Raw genomic sequence first — 24123 nt, 5'->3', positions numbered from 1 at the left:
GACTTAAAAATTGATATTCCTCTCGTGTTTGGATCTATTCTGTAGGCTGTGTATTCATTAGGTTCTCTTATGTAAGTCTTTCAAAAAAGAAATTTAGTAGTAGTTGTTGTAGCAGCAGTAGAAGTAGTAATAAAACTTAAATGCATTGTAATGTTAGAATTGTTCATATTTCACAAAAAAAAGAAAAGCCTGACTCATCCACTTTTGAAACTTTGAGGAATTATTGACTGCAGTAATATTGGCTGAACTGTTTTGGTGGCTTTGGGAGTAATTTTTTGGTTAGTTCTGTAAGTGGAGATAATGCTCTATATGTAGAGATAACCCTTTTTATATAGAAAATATTTCTACAGTGCTTTTAATATCAAGTTAACATTACTTCATTCAATTAACTGAAATTATTTTGAAAAGCTGTTTCACCATGTTTTTCTTAGATTGCAATTTCCATAAACACAGCTTGACATAATTAAGCGATAGGGGGAGGGTAGGCCTAATAAAAGGGTAATGCATTCCCTGCTGTTTTTTTGGTAAGACAGTAAAAATGTGCCTAAGGAATCACGTTGAAGATTCAGTTAAACAAAAGTTAGATACAGCTTCTTTATTTGCTAGTATGAAGTTCAGTGAAAAGACAGTATTAATCGACATGATTCTAATGATTGCCAACCAAATAAATAAAAAGAAAAGTTAGTTCCAAAGCCAACAAAGGTTAACATTATTTAAATTACAGTAAAAATTCAACAAGCTACAGCATCAATCCATCCCCAACTGTTCATTTTCTTTCAGCTTTCCTTTCCAATTATAACGTCTGTAAACTACTTAAAGTGAAAAAAGAATGTGTTTCATTATAATTCCATGTAAAGATGTTTGACACACAACTGAGATAGTGTAACAGTGTAGAATACTAATCTCAGGTTTTTTATGTAGTTAGAATGCCTTGTCTCCAAGACATTTGATTTTTTTTGTGTGTGTTAATTGTTTCTCTGTTTAATTCTAGCTTGTTAATGCCAGGGCGTGTTCTGCAGGAGGCTTAATACTCAGCTATATATATATATATATCTTCTTGGAAATTTTATCTTTAGTGCTCTGATTTAAACTATATTGGTGTAGCTTTCTTTGAGTGAAAAGTAAAACTTTCTTCCCTTTTTACTTTTTTCTTTTGTCAACAGGAGTAAAACCAAAGTCTGGATGGGCAATTGATCCTTTTGGGCATTCACCAACAATGGCCTACCTTCTGAAACGCACGGGATTTTCCAATATGCTTATACAAAGAGTTCATTATTCAGTTAAAAAACATTTTGCAATGCAGAAGACACTGGAATTTTTTTGGAGACAGAACTGGGGTATGTTTTTTTTTCCTTTATGTCAATTTATTTTGTTAATTTACACAGGTAAAATACAGAGAGAACTTGAATAAATACTGTGGAAATCTTTACAGAACAGGTTAATTAGAGAAGTCTAGACTTGAAAATGTTAGGTTTGCAGTTCTGTTAAAAAAAAAGTCATCTAGGTAAAGTTTTGGGGATTTTTTTTTTTTTTTAGTAACAGGGAATGTGAGTACCTGTGTCTTAGGAAAGGGGTTAAATATAAAAACTGTATTATTGATATTTTAGCTCTGATCTTCCTGTTTCTTCACTTTCATTTGTGCTTTTACTTTACCTTATTTCCCTTCTCCTGCATTCCTTACAAGTATATATAGAAAAAGTAAATGGGTTGGAGTATTCTTTTTCCTTTTCTCATTTCTTTGTTTTCTCCTTTCTACTCCTACTATGTGGAAATAAAGTGGAGGAGGAGGAACATTTCTCTTGGAGAGAAAAAAAATAAAAAATGCCAAAAGTGAATATTTGAAGATGGAGAGGTCTGTCTTGTTTATGTTCTTACTAAGGGAAAAACTTTCAAGCAACCAGTTTTCCTCAGTTGCTGTGACAAATTAGTGTCATTAGGTACAGTAGTTTTCTGTGGACTTGCAATTTGCAGATTATTGTTAGTCAGAAAAATAAATTAAAAACATTTCACCACTTTAATTTGCAATGAAATTCTCATCAAAAACCTTACTCTTAGAATAAATAGAATTGCTTTTTGATATTGTTTATACAATATAGAGTATGAAAGTTTTCTTCAGTAATGTAGTGATTATACTTTAGCAAACTGATGTGTCTGTAAATGAATGTACTTTTCTATATGAATATTTTGTTTTGCTTTGTACTGTACCAGCATTACAATAAGGTCTATGATGAAAATATGTAGTTGAGGTTTTGGTCTTTCAGTTTTTTAAAGTAAGCTAATATGTCACTACTTTATCAATATGGGATCAAACAAACGTATTTAGTACTTACTGTTGAAAGGTGGTGGTGATTTTGAACCTTTTTAGTTCCTCTGTGTTTTTAATTGGAAATTGTAGGAAGGAGAGTATTCAGAGTAAGCAATCTGCTGCACAGGTAAACAACTTTAGGAAAACACACCACTGCGCAAGAATTTGTCAGATACTGACACTTCAGAGATTTTTCTTTGAATGCTGGTGTATACCACTCAGTGTACAGAATCATTAATTGACAGGCCTTTTTCCTTAATGGTTGCATACATAAATCACATGTGTGATATGGTCTAGTGTTTGGGCTTCAAAAGAAGGCTTTTCAAAACAGATTACATATGAAATATCACTGCATGCTCAGCTGGCATAATATGTAGACGTGGTACCTGCGATAAAGAGAACTCTGGTAGCTGAAAAGTAAATGCATGTATTTATGGAATATTACCTTTATAGTAATAAGTAAGTAGTAGTAAAATAGGAGTTTTTAAACAAAAGGTCTGGATTGGAACTGTGAAGACTTATGCTGTTAAGGTTCTGGAGAGTATTTTCTTATGTATTGTTGACATACTTAGGAGCCAGGTTCTGTGGCACATCTACAACATTCATCCCTTTTTTTCAACATAAAATTACTTTAAGTCGTTAGTGCTGGAAATATGCAATCAGCATTTAGGGGTTTTACCAGATGACTAAACTTATGGTTCTCTTAAGTTCTATGAGAACTTCAGGTTCTCTTTAAAGTTAAATTTTGAAACACTTGACAAGGTGTGTGTAGATCTCTGCTCCTGGTGGGTTAAACTTTAGGGAATGGACTGACTAGATGGAAAAGTTAGGATTGCAAAGATGGTCTCAGAAGTGCATAGAATTCCATGTACAAGCATACAGAATCTATCTACAAGTACGCAGAATCATGCTGTTAATGTATTGAAGTTATGTGTTAAAGAAATTAAGATACTGCTAAAGCCAACCAATTCAAATGTTGTGCTAATGAGGTAACGACAGCAGGGTGGTTGGTTTGGGTTTTTGGGGGGGGGGGGGTGGGGGTGGTTTTGAGTCACTCAAAGTATAGAAGTGTGTTTGTTCACCTCTAAAATTCTGGAAATAATGAGATTTATATGGGTAAAAAAAAACCCTAACATTTTGTTCCTGTCTTTCCCAGTCAGCTGGTGCTTAATTGGAACATTCCAATCTTGGTTGAACCTCTCTTTTTAGCCTCTTTATATGTAAGGTACATACAAAGGTAGACTCCAGGTATGGCTATTCAAAGCAAGGAATTGTCTTGATCTCATTTTTTAATACAATTCTTGGATTAAGAACATGGAACTGGTTTAGTTTTGGCAAATCTGAGAGCATTTATTTTAAAGGTGTGCTCTATGTATTTAATTCCAGATTTGGGATCCAGTACAGATATCCTTTGTCATATGATGCCTTTCTATAGCTATGATGTTCCTCATACTTGTGGTCCAGATCCAAAAATCTGCTGCCAGTTTGATTTCAAACGTCTTCCCGGGGGAAGAGTAAGCTGTCCATGGAGAGTTCCACCAGAAGCCATTCACGCTGGAAATGTTCAACACAGGTACAGTTTTTACATATTATGCAAGGGAATAACTTAAAAAAAAATAATAAAATTATGCTGGTCGAAGATGATATCTAACATAGGTTGGTGAATTTATATAGTTCTTAAAATAAAATTGTTTTAGTAAAATAATACCTATTACTTAACCCAGTGTTTGCTTATAAGTTCAGAACTTGATTTACAGTGAAATTTGAAGATAGGTTATAATTAAGGAAGATGCATTAATTTTTTTTCTTTTTAATTCATGATACATGAGTCTATTACTATCTCTGAATGCTAGGCAGAATGTAGTAATCTGATTATAGTCATGTTACTGGTTTACTGTAATTTTTGTGAATTTTATGAATATACAGTGAACTGTCTCCTGCCAGTGGAAGACTTCAGGGACAGCATGGTGTAGTATGCTGTAACTGCAAATGGCGAGATATTTTCCGTGGCATATCCTTGCAAAACGTGGCAATCTGTGGCCTAGGTTTCCTGAAGTGGACACTTAAAGTAATTCTGAGTCCTATGTCTTTACAGGTCCGGGGAGGGGGGGGGAAATCATATTAACCTCAATTCTATTTTTCAAATAGAAACACTGAGTTGGTTTGCCATGGGTAAGAATCAAGTTTAGAGTTTTACAAAACTACTTTTCAATTTTGGGAAGACGGGGGAAAAAAAAAAAAAGGAAAAAAAAAAAAGGGAAGATAGACCTACTAAAATGTTTTCCAGAAAAAGATTGTATTGTATGGTCCTGTTACTATCTTCAGGCCTTCAAACCATCCCCAAGTTCAAGAGATAGAAATTTAGGTAGGTGTTTACAATTGTTGCAAATTGCTGAGTATAACAAATATATTAAGTATGGCAGGGTGCCTTTTTGGTTCTAGTCTTGATGCTGAAGTTTTGAAGTGATGATGTGATGGTGATGCATTGATTGTCTACATGTCAAGTCTGCACGTCCTTTTTCTGACTATGAATTTTGCCAAGCTTCTTGAAAACTTCACTTTGTCAGTAAAATTCAATTACAAAATTTTAGCAAAGATAAAACTAAAATAAAACAGAATACATCACAATTGTCATATTTTAAGTTAGAAATTGGAATGATGATAGGAGAGTCATTTTTTTGAAAAGTGGAAAAATGAAAGCTGAAGGTGACAGAAGAACAGTAGAGATAGCTAATAGAAGAATCATTATGACGCACTCAGTGCTGATCAAATGTGAAGGAAAGCTCATGTGTCTTTAAGTTGTAAAAAGAAAAATCTTGAATATGTATCCTAATTAGCTGAGACAAATATTTGTAGAAGAGTAAGAGCTTGTTTAACAAATACCTGGAACATATAGGCTATAAATATAATGTAGAGAGCCTGCTCAGAATGCTTTTTAAGGTTTTTGTTTTTTAATTAGATCTTAATTTATCCCTGCACTTTCAAGATGCAGCCTTTGCATAATGATCTAAATTAGACCTTGTCAAAGAAACGGTTCTTTCACCATGTCATATGAAATCAAAGAATAAAGAAATGGGGCAGGTATGTAGTGAATGTATGATCAAGTTGAAGAGATCATCATCTCAGTATGGTCTCTGAAACTTAATCTTTTGCATCAGTTTTTGGTAGATAAAAACAGTTTTCGTGTCTAACAGAGTTGAAACAGCAGTATGGTAGATAATACCTATGGGAAAAGTAAAACTAACACAGGGTCTTTGAGTTGGGAGCCTGGATTATTTACATTTGGAACACCAGAAGGAACAGAGGAACCATACTTTGAGAGTGTAGTTTGAAATAAATCCACTAAAACGTGGGAAGTACTGTTTTGCTGGAGAATGCTAAAAACACTACTCATGTTTTATGACGAAGAAAAGGTTGGAATATAGTAGGCAACCAAAAACTTCCCTGATCTGACCTCTGTTACAACACAAGTTTTACAGTTGTTATGATGAGAAGTATGAGATCCAGAAGTAATTGGAAAACTTATCTTTACGTCATAAGCTTTCCAGGGTTAAAAGGTTTGTGGCACACTAATTAATCTGTCTCTCATCTCTGCTTGCTTTGTTTTTTAAGGCTGGAAAAATACAGGAAATCTACACTACATGGATGTGAAAAAAAGTATTTGATACACACTTGATTGATTTAGAGACAAGGTTTAGATCACTGACCTTTCTTCAATGCTAAAGCTGCAACAAAACAAATTGAACATATATCTTGAATACTCAGCTGGGACAGTTGCTTTTGATTTCAGTACTATTATGGCCATACATATATACTGAAGAGATATTGAATTGAAAACTTAAGACGAGTAGCTGTTGGATTTATCATTGCCTTGCCACTTTAGTTGGGATTTGGTAGGAAAGAATGAAACAGCAGCCTAATTGAAAGCCTGTACTTGTTTAATTACACTTCATGACCACTTAGGTTAAAGGTTGCTGTTGCACTTGCCGTGTTTTGCAATGTCATTCTTGTCCATGTGTTTGGATACTGAAGTTCTAGGTTTTCACACTAGCAAGAAAAAACAGCTGGTTTGTTTGTTTGTTTTTTTTTTTTTCCTTGAATGGGAATAAGTTGTTTTGTTAAGAGGAAGCATAGCTTGTTTTGTGTATGTCTCTCTCTCCCATGCATGGAAGTAGGAAAGAATCTGTACTGCAAGGTATGCGCTTCAGAGAACGAGTAGAAAATGGGCTTTCCACTTCACTCCCTACTGTTCAAGAGTCCAATTTTACCCTTCAGCTTTTTTCTCTTTATCATTGGTCATCTTGTACAACATGCAACTGGTGTTCAGAATTACATTGCTGATGTGGCATTGGTTGTTAATGTTTGTGATTGCCAACCCCAAGAATCTGAGATCACGCTCTTGGGAAGTACTCATACTGTCTGTATAGCTATCTCCTCCACAAAATTACCTGAATAGAAAATTGCCAATCCATCAAATGGTTTTGTTTTCTAGTTGTGATAACTGAGCAAAGAGTGAGTCCGTAATGCTTCATGTGCTGTATGGGCTGAAGTAGTAGAGACTGTGAAGCCATGACCACTGTCAAACCTGTCACATAGGACTCGCTATAGCTGCTGCAAAATTTCTTCTGATTCCCACAGACTCTGGGTGGCGACTGCTTCTCCTGCTTTGATGTAGGAAGGGGCAAAACTAGCCACATTAATTGTTTTGATATGTTTTAGCCAAATACTTGGAATTTTTGTGGCAAAAGAACACACTTGTGATACGAAGGGTTTTTTTTCATTTGTGAAGCGTCTTAAGCATTCAGTGATAATCTGAAAGCTTCCCAAAGAAAGGTGAAAAATATTGTTGGTGCTGTTACTCACAATGTTGATATACTTCAGTGTTGCCAACGAAGAGCGCACTTAGGGTTGCTCTGAATACTGAGAACTACATAATGTGTTTTGTGTACAATTCCAAGAACTTTTGATTGTATAAACCAAATTTTTGGGCTTTTTTTAAGCCATTAAAATGAAATTGCTGCTGGTACGCTATATCCATAATTACAGTGGTACAAAAAGTTTTTCATGACTGATCTCTTTGTTTTCAAATTTTATTCAGGTAGGCAGGATAAACATGTATCAAAATGTATCTAATACTGTCTTGCTGGGGAACCAGAGGAGGGAAGCATTGGTGAGACTCAGTGGAATCTTTTTTTTTTTTTTTTCCTCCAGAAGTATTTTTCATCTTCAGCAAATTCTGTCTGGGGCTTTCTGCTGACTGTTTCTCACTCCTGTATGAAATAGTGATTTAGAAAGTTATATGAGCGAAACTAGAGGATATACCTGACTTGAGACATCTAATTTTTCTTTGGTGTGTTTGCAATTGAAACTGGTTTGCAGTAGAGGAAGATCCTGCTGCCCCCTTAAAAACACCTAATAATCCTACAGTTTTGAGTACTTTGAAGAGAGGGAGAACAGCAACACTGATGAATTTTGCAGTAGATTTGAAAAGAAACTAAAGGAGGACTTTGAAGAGAGATGTCACAGTCAAATATCCCGTTAACTGTAACGTTTCCTGAAGTCCTGTATTTTTCAAGAGGTTCTAAAATAAAGTATGTTGCCAACTGTAGGCTGCGTGTGGAAAATTTGAGTTAGGCTGACTTTTTAGAAGGTAGAATTACAAAGTCTTGTGTTGTGCCAATTGTTCTGTTAGGAGAGGAAGTCTTTATGTTTAAAATGGCAACCTGTTGAAAGTCATGGAAAATACTGATTCAAGCATAAATACTTGGTAATCTGAACTATAAATCAAACTATAGACAGGGGCCAGGGGGGTGAAGCCACTAGTTAGGTCTATTCTAGTCTCAGCAGAACTACGTAGATTCTTAACTAAAGATGTTGTGCCCCCTTTCTCCCTCCAGAATACAGTCAGACCTTGTGTTTACTCAATACTTTTATAATCTGATAGACAAATAAATTCTGACTTGCTGGTCAAAGAAATACGGGTTTCAAATATATTGGACTAGATTCAATTCTCACATAAATGTTGATATAACAAATTTCAAGAGTATGAGATGAAAGTTGATTAAACCACCTATTAAAAAGACTTGTAGAAACAAAGAGCTCACTGGAATCACTTTTTTGCTGCTATTTTCTCTTCAAAACTTTGTCATTTGTACTCCTGTTTTCTTAAATATGTTACTATAGTTTATACTCCCTACTAACATTATTTCCATAACTTTAATTAGAGAGGATCAGCATCTGAAGATTTTGATAGTGATGGGGAGGGGTGGGGAGTGGAGAGAATGGACCCTTTCAGTAACCCAAACATCAGACTTGTAACTTGTAATACATTGCAGCTTAATGAACTGATACTTTACCCACCAAAGAGTTAGTAGGTCCCAAAGGATAATTTTACTGCCTTTTTTCTGTGTATGCAAGTGTGGGGGTTTTGTTGGTTATTTTTAAAGGCCAAAAGCAGAAAAGCAGTGGGTTTAATTTTTCAAGGCATGTGTTTAAAGCTTAAGAGGGCTGGCTCTAAGACAAGTAAGAAACTGGCTGAAGGGGGAACAGTGATTGTTAGTAGTGAAGTTCCTCCAGAATGTGTGTGGTTTTTTGTTTTGGTTTGGTTTTTTTGCGAGGCTGGAATTCCTCAAAGATTAATATATGGGCAGTTTTTCTGACAAGGACATGAAGATATGAAGCAAAGTATCCAAGGGAATTACCAGAGGGGATGAGAAGAGCTTGCTTATTATTGTAAATAAGGGCTGGAGAGGATTAGGATTGTTATCTAAATAAAAAGCAGGTAAACATAATTTAAACTGAAGGTTAGTTTTGGCACAGGAACAAATTGATGCAGACTGGCCTATTGTTTGAGATGGAGCTTGATAAGCTTATTGGAGGATTTAATTAACATAGTGTTTGCAACAATAGTAGGTTGAATGTGGTGTCCCAGTGGTGGGAATTGCATCCAGCTTTTTGTTACAAAATGAGACAGCAGAGTTTTGTATGTCTTGTTTAGGGTCACCCTAATGCACAACTTGATATCTAAGAATTTTTTCATCAAATGCTGACTTTTATTTTTCTGTTTTCTACATTGCTTTTCCCACCTCCCCCTGCCCCCCCTCAAGGGCTTGGATGATTTTAGATCAATACAGAAAGAAGTCAAAGCTTTTCCGTACTAAAGTTCTGTTGGCTCCACTAGGGGATGATTTCCGCTATGCTGAGAGCTCAGAATGGGATCAACAGTACCAGAATTATCAGAAGCTGTTTGACTATATGAATTCTCATCCTGAGTGGCATGTTAAGGTAAATACAACACTTTTTCTGGTTTGTGGAGAAAACAGTATTTCTCAGTATTTTGAGATTCTTCATGGAAAAAAGTTGTGGTTTGTTTCTGTTTTTTTTTATTTAAACTGTGGAGTTTTGTATATTATTTAACAGCAGATTGGTTTATCTTGGCAGATTACATTTTTTTAAACTTTACCACCTCCTCTCCCTCCAAACCAGAAACTTTGCTATTAACAATATCTGCTTGAAAACTATAAAAAGTATCCAAAATAGATCATTTTAGAGAACAGCTATTAGGTTTGCTTGTTTTCTTAGTACTCTTGTTTTCACAGGCTTCAGGCATTATTATTTCAGGCTCGCTGGCTTTGTTGTTTAAAATATTGTATTTTCATATTAGAAGTTCAAGCAAATTTTGTTGCTTTTCTTGGGTCCTCTTGGTTTTATATGCCAAAACAAACACAAAAAATCCTAAGAGGCGTCATTGCTGGCACATGTTGTTGAATACAATAAAATCTAAGAGATGGACCTGGCTACAAAAGGAGTGAATATACTAACACAATTATCAGATGAGATATCACTTTAAATCATTAATTGAGTGTTAATATACATGTTGATACATTCTAATGTTTAAGCTGAGTACTTTAGACACTTCTTGTACTGTAGATGTTCTCTGTACTCAGACAAGTTTTCATCATCTTTCAGCATGGGAATAAGAAATAGGGGACCACAAACTTGTTTTTTCTTGGGTATCACATGAGAGAGCACTATTGCTGCTTTCACATTTAGACTTTTTAAACCTGATCTGGTCTCTTTCATACGTTTTTTGTGTGTGCATCTTTTTTCCCCCTCACCTTTTCTGAGACCTCCCCCCATTCTTCTAACTGCAGATTTGAGTACTGCCTATAGTGTGTTAGTTCTTCCTGCTGACTTCTGGACTTGCGTTCTGCATAAGAAAGATGATCTCTTGGGATCACAGCTTGTTTGAGAGCTGGATTTTGCATGTTTCTTATGGGATGTGGGTGACATGATGTATGTGAATGCCTGCTGTGTCTTAGTGGGGGGAGACGGACCTGCAGAATACTCTTTTACATCTTTTAAATCTACAGCCCATCTTTTAAATCTAAAGCTTGCTGCTATCACCAGCTTTACTCCCCTCAAAAAGGGATATAGTGTGCAGGTAGTTACTCTTTGGTTACTAAAAGCAGCATACTTTCTGTAGTCTCCATTCCTACTAACCTGGGCTGGATGATTTCTTCTCTGGGACAAAACCTGAAGGTTCTAATTCTGAGGTCATTCTTCAAGGACCACTCCTGTCCTGAGGCATCTGTAAGTTCCTTATCTGAAAGGTTCTGCTCAGCCCATTGTCAAGTACTCTAGAAGTCTACTTCATTAGCCCTGGCTTGCCCACCTGGATTAAAGCCTTGGGAATCACACTAGCCCTTGGGGCCCTTGTAGAAGTATCCAACCCTTTTTCTGCTTCTTAATACCCAGATAAAAAGATATGCCATCCTCTCATTCAGCTACTTTGTGCCTAGGGTTCTTTGCTCAGCTGGAGCACTGTTGGCCCTGGAGTGTGTCTCCTTTTCATTTTAGTTAGTTGTTTTTTTTCTTTCTCCCTCTTTTTTAGGTTTTGTTTTGGGTTTTTCTTTTTTCTTGTTTGTTTTTTGGAGGGGAGGGGAGTGTGTTTGGGTTTTTTTTGTTTCTTTTTTTTTTTATAAAACTGATGTCATTTATCCTTGGAAATATGAGCTTAGGTGGAGAACTTTCGCACTCTGCTGCACTTTCCACAGTGGACTGTAACTCCACAGGCAAGTAGGGGGTCATGCTCAGCTTCCTAAGAACCTAGATTATATAAAGAGTCCACATTTCTTCCTTAAGTGCTGAGATGCCTAGGATATTACTACTTACACAAGGGACTGCCTACTCTGCCTTTCTGATCTTATGAGAGATTTGCCCTTTCAGATAAATTTGAGATGTTTTTCTGGTGGTGTCTGTTAGCATTGAGATTCTCACGCCAGCAACTATTCTACGGTCCTAAAAGTATGTGGTAGATTATTGTAAAAGATAGCTGGTTTGCTCTGAGGGAGTTTAACCTCCCATTTGGAGATTGCCTTTACATCTATTATGCATAAGTTAAGCTGAGACTTTTTTTATGCCAGTAGAAGAGTCTACCAGTTTATTTCACTGTTTCCACTCACCTGACATTAGAATGAGTTTTCTTCAACTTTGCTGGTTCCTCTGCTGACGTTTTCTTCCTCTGATGTAACCTAGCATACAGAAGGGAGGTTGTCTATACCTGATTTCTCTTGGTCCACTGTTTTTTTTTTTTTCTTCTGAATTCTGTCTTGTAGGTTGTCTGTGATAGTGAGGGAAAAGGCCAGGTGTCCTAGAAGTGCCTGGTAAGGCAGGGATCACTAATATTGGGATTTCTGTGGCAATATGTCTCTTTCTCTGCTTTACTGCCATTCAAAGTGGCAAGTTATCATACCATAACCACCTAACATACTTGGATCTTCTGAATGATTTTGAAGAGTGAATACTGTTTGGTTTGGTTTGGTTTTTGAAATGTTCAAATAGCATATCTTCATTGTCACAGTAGTAGTCCTTATATTCCAAGTCACTTTTAAAAGATTTTTACTAAAAACTTGTTTTCTGGTGTTGCAAATTGTAACATGTTAATTTGTATGCTTGTTAAAAATAAATTTTAAAAAGTGACTTAATTTAAATTTCAAGAATTATCATTATAGTTTATTGTGAGGATACTTGTGGTAATGTGATCTTCTGTACTGTTCCCACATTCATTAATTGTTTTTCCACTCTCATTCAAAATCCAGTTTGCCATCTGTGTCTTCTTTAACATCTCTCAGTGCTGGCAACATTGACATCAGTCCCTCTCCCTTTTTTATTCCCCCCTTTTTTTGTACACCTCAAGCTTGAGGGTACTGTCCTGTACCCTGTATCCTGTAAAGGGCTGTTATTGCCTTATTTGTCTGAGCATTTTTAAAAATGACCAGAAGATAAGGAATTTTTTTAACTCCTCCATGTTATATCTCTAAACACAGTTTCTTTGTATATAGTTTTGGAAAAACCAGCTTCTGAAAGCAAATGCTATTTTTTTTGATCAGCTGTCATCTTTGGTTAAGCACATGTTGGATATCTGGAGCAAAACAGAGTTAATTTTGAAAATGCAAGATTAAGACAACTATGTTTTTGTTGCATTCCATGAAGTTTCTTACTTAGTCCAGACATCTACTTAAATAATATTGAGATACTACTTAACTCATATATTAGAGACTTACTCATAAGACATGAAGAATGCTTTGCTTATTTGTCAAGATTTAGTTTGTACTTTAAATACTGATTTATACTTAAAAAAAAGTGTTTGATATTTCATGAATCATAGAATCAGGGAATGATGTGGCTTGGAAGGGACCTTTAAAGGTCATCTAGTCCAACCCCCACTGCAATGAGCAGAGACATCTTCAACTAGATCAGGTTGCTCAGAGCTCCATCCAACCTGACCTTGAATGTTTCCAGGGATGGGGCATCTACAGCCTCTCTGGGCAACCTGTTCCAATATTTCACCACCCTTATCATAAAAAATTTCTTCCTTATGTCTAGTCTGAATCTACCCTCTTTCAGTTTAAAACCATTACCCCTTGTCCTGTCACTACAGGCCCTATTAAAAAGTCTGTCCCCCTTATAAGCCCCCTTTAAGTACTGAAAGGCTGCTATAAGGTCTCCCTGGAGCCTTGCCTTTTCCAGGCTGAAGAACTGCAACTCTCTCAGCCTTTCCTCATAGCAGAGGTGTTCCATTCCTCTGATCATTTTTGTGGCCCCCCTCTGGACCCACTCCAACAGCTCCATGTCTTTCTTGTACTGAGTTGAAATGAAGTTGAAGTGCTTTTGGAAGAGCTGTTCAGCTTGTCTGAAAAGTGTGCAGGGAAACTTTAAAGCTCTTTAGAATAGTATTTCTGCTATAATTCTGCTGGAAAACTGGCATATTTCTGAAATGTATATGAAACCAAGCATATTCATTCTCTTCGTATGTCTAAATAAAGAAAATGGACCTATGTTATAGTAATTTTAATTTTCATTCAGGCCCAGTTTGGAACCTTATCAGATTACTTTGAAGCTCTGCGCAAAGAAAGCAATTTGGGTGAAAGGAGGAGCAATTCATTTTTCCCTGTTTTAAGTGGAGACTTCTTCACCTATGCAGACAGAGATCATCATTACTGGAGTGGATACTTTACATCACGACCCTTCTATAAACGACTGGATAGAGTCCTGGAATCCTACTTACGGTAAATACTGCCATCCAGTAAATTCATAACATATGTCTTGGCACACGGGAGAGATGAATGTATAAGTACTCTAAATCTATTGGACAGACGGAAAAGTGATTTTGAAATGCACAGTTTAAGTTTACTTACAATAAGGGTAGTCTAAACAGCCCCCAAATGTAGTTCTTGTTACAAGGATTTGTTGGTGTACCTGTTTTTTAGTAAATTCACAGAATACAATGATATCTTTTCCATTAAAACAAATAAGTTGTCTAAAATAGTATTCAAGTGATCAACAAGTCCTGATTCCATGAAAATAGCAGGTAGTATGCTTTTTATTTCTGTATTGCATTTGGGTAGCTGTCAGATCAACCTATCATTATGACTATACTGTGAACTCTTTTAGAGAGAAATACAAAGGCGTGAATTTTACAAGGGTTGTTAGAGGCAGTTGAGAAGTAGTCAGGAATATTGTGTGCCGAGTGATGTCAGATTATAAGGTACTGCTCTGCTGAAAAGTGTTTACATCTTCTTTAAAGAAAAACGTATTGCTGAATTTTGGTAATGGAGTATTTAAGTGGTTCTCCCTTGTAGCAGCTGTAGATAAGACACGTTGTAAAATGATTTAACTGTATTTTAAGGCTCCAGAAAGAAATCTGGGACGGATGCCTATGATACAAACCCTGGACATTTAATCTATTGTCAAAACTTGGAAACTCTGTTTCCAAAAGATAGTTTTTCCAAGGATCATTGGTCAAAGGACACTTTTTGTCTTCTGGAGGGACCCTTTAAAATACACCTATTGTAGTCCTTCTACATGCTGTTCAGACCTTTTTGTGCTGGAGAACTTCTGTAATGATGAGAAATCCATCCTTAAGGATTTCTTGCCAATTTTTTTTGTGTCATAATGGCTGCTGCAGTAGTGGAGGCAGCAAGAAAGGTGTGGAAAGTAGCATTTTGGGAGCATGAAAAGTAGCGTTTTGGAGGTAGATACAAGTATGTTTCAGAAGAAAAGCTTCCATATCTAGCAGAATTTGTTTTTGTTCTTCCAAGGATCAAGTCTTTACTCTGGTAAAGTAGACTTGGGACACAGCTAAGCTACTCTGTGATCTCTAGTATGTTTTCCTGTGATGAAAGTGGCTTTTTCTAGCCTTCTCTCTGCACTCTAAGAATACAGGTGAGAGACCTGAGGAAATCAAGAAAATTAGTGAATAAGAAATGAAAGCCATAGAAAGACTAAGAACTGTTCAAGGAGAAGAGAGATCAAGGGCCTGAGAATAGAAAGGTGTTAGGGAAGAGACAATGTAACATCACTTTGAAGGCATTGCATTGACCAGCAAGGAAAAAAGTTTCACAAATGGGAAAGCAGGGAGGAAGGAAGCCAAAGACTGTCAGGAAGGAGAAGACGATGGAAGCTGAGAGGAATGACAAAAAGCAAGGCTAGGATGCCTTTGGCAGAAGAATGTAAAAATAATATAGTAAGGAGAAGTTATTAGAAGAGTGACTTCCGCAGTGTTTTAATCAGAACTTTGGAATGTTACAAGTGTTAACTTATGTACAAAACCAAGAATGTTAGAAGATTACAAAGAGGGCATTTGTAAGGCTAACAATAATTAGGAAGTTTGACAACTATACAGAAATAGTTTACAGATAGAACATCAAGCATCGCTAGGAATATGATTTTCTTAGAAGCTTTTTATTTTTTACTTACTGTATCAACATTATAAATACTAATTAGCTCTGTTCTCATTACCTAGTTTATCATAAGAATCTTTGATTTTCAGTGAAAACAGCCTTGTTTAATGCTGCTATTGGAAAAGTCAAGATGTATAGAAAACAGGTCAGATGATGTCCTTATAAGTTGAATTCCACACTTAATTGTTTTTTTGTTTTATTTTGCCTAAATTCCTTTCTGTTCGTTAAAATGCACCAAGGATTTAATTTTCCTTTAGCTTTATCATAGCCTTTTTTCTCAAAATTTTTAAGTGTGTTTACTTTATTGTCATTTTTCTGTTTTTTTATTACTTAGGTTGCAGAAAACTTCAAATTAATTGCTTTCAAGTTTATTTTTAGTATTTACAAATTTTACACTGTTAAAAGATTCCTTCATGCAAGAATTTCAATTACCATTAATTTCTGAAAAGGGTGCTAGACTTACAGGTAAAAAATCTCTGGAAGAAAACTAAATCTTCAGTCTTCTGAATTAAAACAAAGCATGTTTCTAAAAATGTACCTGGGAAGTTTTTCATCCTTTGTTATCCTCTGTGAATAGCATGTAAGAACAAAATGTACAGATATGTTCTTGTCAATTTAATATCAGGGTTTTTGGCAGTTTTGTTTTTAGAGACCTGGAGAATCTTCAAGGATGGCATATTAGCTGTGAGAACAGCAGAATTGTGGGTTTTGTCTTTTATTTTTGATTTTCTTTAAAGTCAGAGGAAATACATTATGATCATATTTTATTAATAACACGATCACCTCAACCTCATGATTAAATTTTCCATAGTTCTTTTTGAGCTAACTTAAAACTACCTAGTGTGCATATATATGCGTATGTATATATATGTATGTGGAGGAATGAACCATAAACGGAAGATAAATACGTATGTGTGTGTATTCTTTACCAAGGATGAATGCTTTTAATTTCCAGCAGTACCAGGATTAAGAAGTACTTCACTCCACTTAATAGCCAGAAAACAGTGTTCAGCCTCAGGACCTGCTATGAAGGCTGGCCATTTAAGCAAGAAAAGAGGTGGTGGTTTGGGTTTTTCCTGTTTTTAAAATGTTTTGGGGTTGTGGATTAAAGAAAGTGCATGAAAGTTTAGGGATTTTGTAATGGAGATTGGCATCAATGCTGATTTGAGACATAAGTGAATTTTTTTATTTGAAGTGAGAGATGGATGGATTGAAGTAGTTTGAAGGATGATGAAATCAGTGACCAGAAGTTTGTTTAATGTCATAATGGAGAAATGTAAAGAACAACAGCATAGCTGGGGACAAATTAGGAACACATTCTGTGATTTCTTTCTTTGCAGATATAATCAGGGAAAAATTATGGGAAGTCTGCAAAAAAGACTGTTGAAGTAATTCAGAAGCAGGACAAAAGCTACAGTGATACTTCTTACTGCACAGATGGATAGAAAAGACATCTTGAGATTTCAGAAACTCTTGCAAAAATTATTTATTTTTTATTTAGGTTACATAAAAAGTGGACATAAAGGTAACCTAGTGTAGTCTTTGAGCAGTCAGTGAAGCAAATTGTGGTCTATTTGCAGTATCCCACCAGGTAGAGATACAGTGACAAATTACAACAAAGCGGAAAATCTGTGGTGACTACTTGAGGTAATCTGCAGTGGTTTGAAATAGAGGTGAGAAAACCAAGGCTTTATACAGCTTTTGTGGAAAGATATTAGAGGCAAATGCTTATTTATAAGTCGAAGTGTTCTCTAATACAATGTTTCTTGTGGTTTCACTTCTGAGTGTCTTTCATCTGTGACCACTGAACCATTCTAATGTTTAGAATAATATTGAGATTTGAAAGGAAAATTTTGCATTTAGGAGACCTATGTGCTGAATGGATCTGTAAAACAGAATCAGTTATTTTTCTGAAAGGCAAAAGAGTTCCAAGTGTTCCTTATAGACAAAATGGATTTAAAGTGATGTTCTGGAATCAGTAAGAGCTGAAAATGTATTTACTATACAGCTTCATTTTAATGTTATTTCTTTCGGTTTCAAGATTGTTAACCTTGTTTATTAATAATGTATTTCCCTATTTAAAAAAAAAAAAACATGAGGTGGACTTTGGGGAGGAAAATGTAACCTGTATTTTGAGGACTGAAATTTTTTTGTGTTTCTCTACATCATAGCTACAGTTGGGTCAGTGTTTAGTGGCTAAGTAAAATTTTTAAAAAAGGTAAAACACTTTCAGACAGGGTTTAACCACTACATTGTGCATCTGATGCCTTTTTAACTACAATATACTTGTTTTCCTTTCAAGTTAAGCTGTAATCGAGCAAAGTAGGAGGAATGCATAGATGTAGGAATTTGCACTAAGCAACATCAAAATCACAGCCATTAAGCTTAAGTGCATTAGTAATAAAAAAAAGAATTACAACTTTTAACACCTTGATTTTATGTGTAGCTTCTGAGCAGCTATCTTACCTGTAAGAGCAAAATCTCATCCTATTCCTCAAATATTGACAATATGAAAATGAATTGAGCTGTTATATGTACAGTGTACCTTTTAGTTTAGTTTGACACATGCTGCTTGCAGTTTTTACATAATTGTCACCTGTGATGCATAAAGACAAAGAGACCAAACTGAATCCAAAGGTATTTTTCATGTTAACAGTTAGAACCAATGCACAGTCTGTAAACCCAAGCTGAGAAAGATCTTAAAATTTGTTGTTGTACCTAGTTTAAATTTGAACACATGCACTCATGAACAGCTTGGGTAAATGTGAAAGTTAATGTATTTTCCTTTTTTAAAATTTTTTTAAAATTTTTTATTTACATGCTTAGGAGATAGTTTTACATTTGCTTCGAGAACATATGTTATTTTGCTTTCTTTGCTTTTTATAACATTAACCTGTATATTCCTGGTTTCTTCAGACACTTGAGAAACATTCATTAAACTCAAATAAAGTTTGAAAAGGAATCTGACACTTTTCAGACTTACAGAAACAGAACTGTAACATTTTAGGAATAGGAGACAGTAACAAAAGTTAACAGATGGTTTCCCAGAATTTCTACAGGCATCCTTGTTAGTCAGATATTCATAATGATTGGCAATTATAGGTTTGGGTGGTTTTTTGGTTTGGTTTTTTTTTTTTTTTTTGTAAAATAAATATAGATTCTCATAAACCAAGTGAGAGCCTAGTGGTAATATTTTAGTGTAAGGCTCTTGCATATGAAGTAGGAGAGAAGGGCTCTGCATTCTGTTCAGTCTAAGGTTTTTGAATCCAGTGTTCTCACAATTCAGGTGAACGTATAGTGAGCAGGTGCAGGAACTACCTAAGCCTTTAGGAGAATTTAGTTTGCTTGAAGTACAAATAGCAGAACAGTTATTATATAGAGTGTACAGATTGATAGATTTCTGTAAGATAATTTTATTTATTTAATAAGTTCCTTTTTGAAATGGGAATTGTGTGTCTCCTTACTGTATCATTTTAAGATCAGATCTGTATATCTCAGGCATTTGTGAAAATGGTATGTTACTATGTACTGTCTTATTTTTATTTTAAAGCTCTATTTTCCATCACTGAAGCCTTGCAGGAAGCTTACCAGGTGGAAAACTAGTTGATGATGAAGTGCAGCAGTGATTTTTAACTGTTTGAATCTAGAAACAGGCTGAAAATACAAGATTAAGTTTTAAAGAACTCGCAGAACTAGGCATGAGAAAAGATGTAAAAACATCAGTTTATTCTTCAGGTAAAATATGTGTTCCTTTTTGCTTTCTAAACCTGTATAAATATTTGATTCTTCTCTGTAATTCCAGGGCAGCTGAAATCCTCTACTCCTTGGCTTTAGTACAGTCCAGTAAATCTGAGAAGATGAGTGTATTTCCTTCAGTGGATAACTATAAATTGCTAACAGAAGCTAGGAGGAACCTTGGACTCTTTCAGCATCATGATGCTATTACAGGAACATCTAAAGATTGGGTAGTTGTGGATTATGGCACTAGGTAATTTATTATAAATACATAAACTTAATTACTCTCTGCTTTTTTAAAACAGAAGTATTTATTCCAGAGATACAGATTTGCTGTAGCTAGCACCATAGTTCTGAAAGTGTAGTGGTGCTCTACAGGAGAAGTGGATTTGATTACCCATACTCTCCATTTACGAAATATGTTTTAATCATCTAAAGTAAGAATTTGATGTTCAAACAAAATTTCTGAGGTTCAAAAGAAGCTAGGTAGACTCAATACTCAGACTTCTGTAATAACAGAGCTATTTTCTGTGGTAACTATTGTATAGAACATTTTGTATCTGCCTGTGCTAAGCAATGATCAAGAGACATGCTAATTTAAGCATATATTCCTTGGAAAATCCTACACCCTCTGTAACCAGCTTTTCTTCAATGTGGGAAATCTTCTTCATGTTGCCAATCTTCTACTTAATTTGTCTGTTGTTGTTCATTGCTGTTATGTCTGGTGGGTAGTTGCTTTCTCAGTATTGACAAATGACTCTGCTAGCTACTTTGTGGAATTTTTTGAAGAAGAGTGTATGACATATATATGTATGTCTGTATGTAGACATATGCTTTAATTATGCATTTGTTCAGAAAATTGTAACACATTGAAATATTAAGCACTAGCAAATTTGATTAATTAAGGTAGGTGATGGTAGAGCATGTCAATTCAATAAGTTATTGTTTTAAATGCCTCTAAAATACTCTTTCTCGGTTTAAACTACTGCATTCATGACAAGTATTTTTAAATTCCATAAATTTATTAATTTTTTATCTATTAAAGCATAGGTATAATCAAGGTATAAACATGTGCAATGCACTTGGTTATGAGAGAGTAAAATAAAGGCTTTTTTCACTTTACAAATAAAATTACACAGCTCTCTAAGAATTTGTAAACCTTGTGTTGGTTGAAGCAATGAAAATAATGGTAATAATTTTAAATTTTTGTGTTTCTGATTGTTTTTCTAATCCTGCTTAAAGGCAATTTTGTCTCTGTGACCAGTGTTTCAGGCTTGTCTCCGCTATAGATATTGGAAATCAAACATATAAACCACAAACTTTCCTAAGATTAGCATTTTGAAAATGTATCTGGTATTTTGAGGGTATAGGTTTTGTAGCATAACAGTGGGGTGGGGATGTACCTCATTTTCAGTATGCAAGGTAGGAATATAATGAAATTCAGAATATTTCTGCATTTTGCAGTCTGGTGACTCATTGCAACTAGCTCTTCTTAATTTCATGCTATATTGACATTAAAAATTACATTTATTTTTCTGTAACTCATACTTTTGAGTTCTTTAATCTTTTTAAATTTTAATGTTATCATATTGAATAAAAACAACTGAAAACTAAGACTCTAAAATTTTTAACAGACTTTTCCACTCAATAATGAACTTGAAGAAAGTGATAATTGACTCTGCTCATATTCTTATCCTGAAGGATAAAGGTGCTTATAATTATGACACATCAACTCCATTCCTGAAGATGGTGAGCTATCTTTCTTGATTTTCTCCAAAAATAAAATGTGAACTATGTCTTTTCAGTACAGTTTGAATGTCCTGGGAAAAGTTGGAATGAAATTTGCTGCTAATACCTGCTCAAAAATCTGCTACTTATCACTCTTCATATTAATTGAAGATATTGGAATGTAAAAAGTTAAAACTTAAGCAGTTAATGCTGAAAAAAACCCACATATCTAAAGTAAACGGGCTTATTTTGTTCTACTTTGTGAAGCACATAGTAAAACCAGGTGTTCCAATTTTCTTGTGGGCATAAATTTGTTGGTGACTTCAGTGACATGCACGTGATAAGTGAATATATAACTGTATGCAGCCCTGTGATTTGACTTTGCTTATTACTTAAAAAATGCAGGAAGAGGAAAATTTCCATCCTGAATATAAGCCTAAGCTGAATTTGCAAGACCAGGTGTAGACAAGACCTCGTGCTTTTTTCCTTAGCTGAAATTATTTGAAACAGGAATCTACTGATGATAAAGTCAGCAACAGATCCCCACATACCATTTTGAGACCCATTTTACAGTGAGGAGCACCTTGAAGAAACACACTTGCTAATATTGTTTCCTTTCAAAATTCTTAGTTTCTTCACTTTCTGAGCAAAAGCAGTCTGCTGTGATAGCTAGTCTTAGGAAGTCTACCTAAGTCCATACACCTGGAATAGAGAGCAAACAAGATGCTTTCATTTCTTTGTGCATAAACATAGCAGGATTAAGACAGTCTTCATTATATGATTACCTCACACCTCTAACATAACTAACATTACATACATACTGCTGGCTTAGATGTGCCAGCTGTGTCATACCTTGAATTACTCTTCCAGGCACATATATTTAAACTTCCCCCCCCCCCCAAAAAAAACCAAACAAACCCTGTTAAAATAGTTCTTTATACATTTTATGACATTGATACAAATATATACATCCATGCTTCATGCATGTGCCTGCGGGTGTGTGCCACAAATACACCATTTTTCTCCTGGTCAGAAAGGCTAACAAAATGAATATGCACCTTCATAAAGTAAGAATATTTTGAAGTCATTCATGGAATGAAGTTTTCACTTCTGCTCTGAATTATATTGGAGGATGTTGTGATGTTACATTCTACTAAGCTTCCATTGTTCCTATTCTTTATGAGTCTGGATTAATACCACTGGACTGTAGAAGTACTAATTGCTGTTTAGACTGAATATTGCCTGGGAGCATACTAAGTCAAACCCACTATTACCACTGTGAAAGTAGAGATGAAAAAGAAAGTTCTCATAAATCTAATATTCCCATGGTGCTTTGGATACCACAACAAAAGGTTTTTAATGTGGGATTTGTAGAATGCTGATGGGAGAACTTCAGGATATTTACAAAAATCCTTGTGCAAACCTTGAGCGAGTAGAAAGTTCAAAGGCGCTTGTTTCGAAATACCATCATGGTATTTTGCTGGCTGATGGAAGCTGAGATCAAGAATTGTTCAGAGATGGGCATTCAGAATGAATGCCAAGAGAGTTGAGAAAGAGAAATGATGAAGACTTTAAGATTGAAAATGGCTATTGTCTTTGAGGGGTGAAGAAGGAAAAAACACGTGGTCAAAGGAATAGCATAAAAGACTGTAGCAGCATGCCAGTAGACAGTAGGTCCAACCAGGGGAAAATTGCCCTTCTTAAAGCCAGAAAAAAGGAACTTGGAAATGAGACATGATGGGAGGATTCCGGAAAGATGCTGCTTACACTGTGTTTCTGCTATTCTTAATTATTAGTTACACACAAAAGCATTATTGTTTTCTCAGCTGATAACTGAATACTTTGTACATCATGTGTAAGCTTTACCGACTCGACCTTAGTAAGGAAACAAAAACTAGATCGCTTCGAAGACAATGCACTGAAAAACAAAACTTAGAGATCCCTGAAAGATCCAATAGGATGAAATCCAACCTATAAAAGTAAAGCTATGCAACCATTGAACCATTCTTTAATATTAGTCTTATTGCTTTGAGTACAGAAAGAAAACTTTCATGTAAGTGGCAATAGTTGGATTTAAAAAACATGATTCTGAGGATGTTTTGGAGTATTCTGAGGAACTGGGAGCATTGCACTTCAGTTGCAAAGTCCTATAGTTATCACTATTATATGAACCAACAGGAATGTAACAATACATCAACAGCTTGGCTGTTCTCTTACTTAAAGTCTAACTCAACAGTGACAGCAATGGCTTGTCACTACTTTTTCTCACTGGAAGTGAGCCCTGGGTCATATTGTATTTAAGAAAATAGAGAAACTAGTGAAAAATAAGAATTCATCACTATTGTGAAACAATTCTTCAAGTGGTTTATATCAGATAAAAATTGTACACACCCCCCAAATTAAGTTTTTTGAAAATTTTCTTTATGTACAATATAAGGTAAGAATGAGATCTGACAGAAGACTAAATCCTTGTGATAAATATATAGGAGTGTAGGGTTTCTGAGAGTAAATTTATAACAAGAGAAAGTTAATAAAAATATATGATAAGTATTTGCAAAATTTGAAGGAAGTTGGTGATTTTGAAGTCTTGTTTGCAAAAATCAAAACATGGGTGTGACAATTTTATAATGGTATGTAATAAGAGACATTTAATGAAAGCAAAGGTTTCTTAGTGAATTGGTCAAACTAACCCTTTTTCTTTTGCCAATTTGAAGTACTTAGTTTGTGAACTTTTGTGGTTCATCGCCCTGTGTAACGTGCTAAAACAGGCTTCTGTTTATGGGGTGGCTGGCATTGTTTTGTACTTCATAAAGTTCATATAATAGACAAAGCTCGTCTATTATATGTTTAAGTGTATTCAAAAGGAAATTCAAAGATGTTCTCTTGTAGGATGGTGTTCAGTCTTCCCAAGATTCTTTGCCACACAAGACAGTTATAAAGCTGACATCGCAACCAAGGTAAATTATTTATATATTACTTAGTGTCTGAGATTCTTTTAGCAATGTGTGTGTTTTCAGCACCTAGTAGGTTTTTATGCCATTTCATTTTTTTTAACTTTCACTCAAAATAAAGGTAAAATTTAAAAAAAAAAATTTAAAAAAAAAAAAGGTA

General features: G+C 35.1%; 1 protein-coding gene across 3 annotated transcripts in view; it reads left to right on the top strand.

The window, feature by feature from the left end:
* The window catches only part of MAN2A1 (mannosidase alpha class 2A member 1), a 127754-nt gene that overhangs the window by 42619 nt on the left and 61012 nt on the right, over nucleotides 1-24123 (top strand). For all 3 annotated transcript variants that reach the window (XR_005931556.1, XM_030004495.2, XM_030004497.2), the window contains exons 6-12: nucleotides 1164-1337; nucleotides 3692-3878; nucleotides 9412-9589; nucleotides 13673-13875; nucleotides 19352-19537; nucleotides 20919-21033; nucleotides 23902-23969. Coding sequence is in view for 2 of the 3 variants with exons in the window: in XM_030004495.2 (XP_029860355.1) it covers nucleotides 1164-1337; nucleotides 3692-3878; nucleotides 9412-9589; nucleotides 13673-13875; nucleotides 19352-19537; nucleotides 20919-21033; nucleotides 23902-23969 (1111 nt within the window). In the remaining variant the exon portion in view is untranslated. The remainder of the gene's footprint in view (nucleotides 1-1163; nucleotides 1338-3691; nucleotides 3879-9411; nucleotides 9590-13672; nucleotides 13876-19351; nucleotides 19538-20918; nucleotides 21034-23901; nucleotides 23970-24123) is intronic.

The sequence above is a fragment of the Aquila chrysaetos genome, chromosome Z (genome assembly GCF_900496995.4).
Source record: "Aquila chrysaetos chrysaetos chromosome Z, bAquChr1.4, whole genome shotgun sequence".
Classification (NCBI taxonomy): domain Eukaryota; kingdom Metazoa; phylum Chordata; class Aves; order Accipitriformes; family Accipitridae; genus Aquila; species Aquila chrysaetos.
Note: the sequence above shows the minus strand (reverse complement) of the source record. Positions and strands in the feature narration are given on the sequence as shown.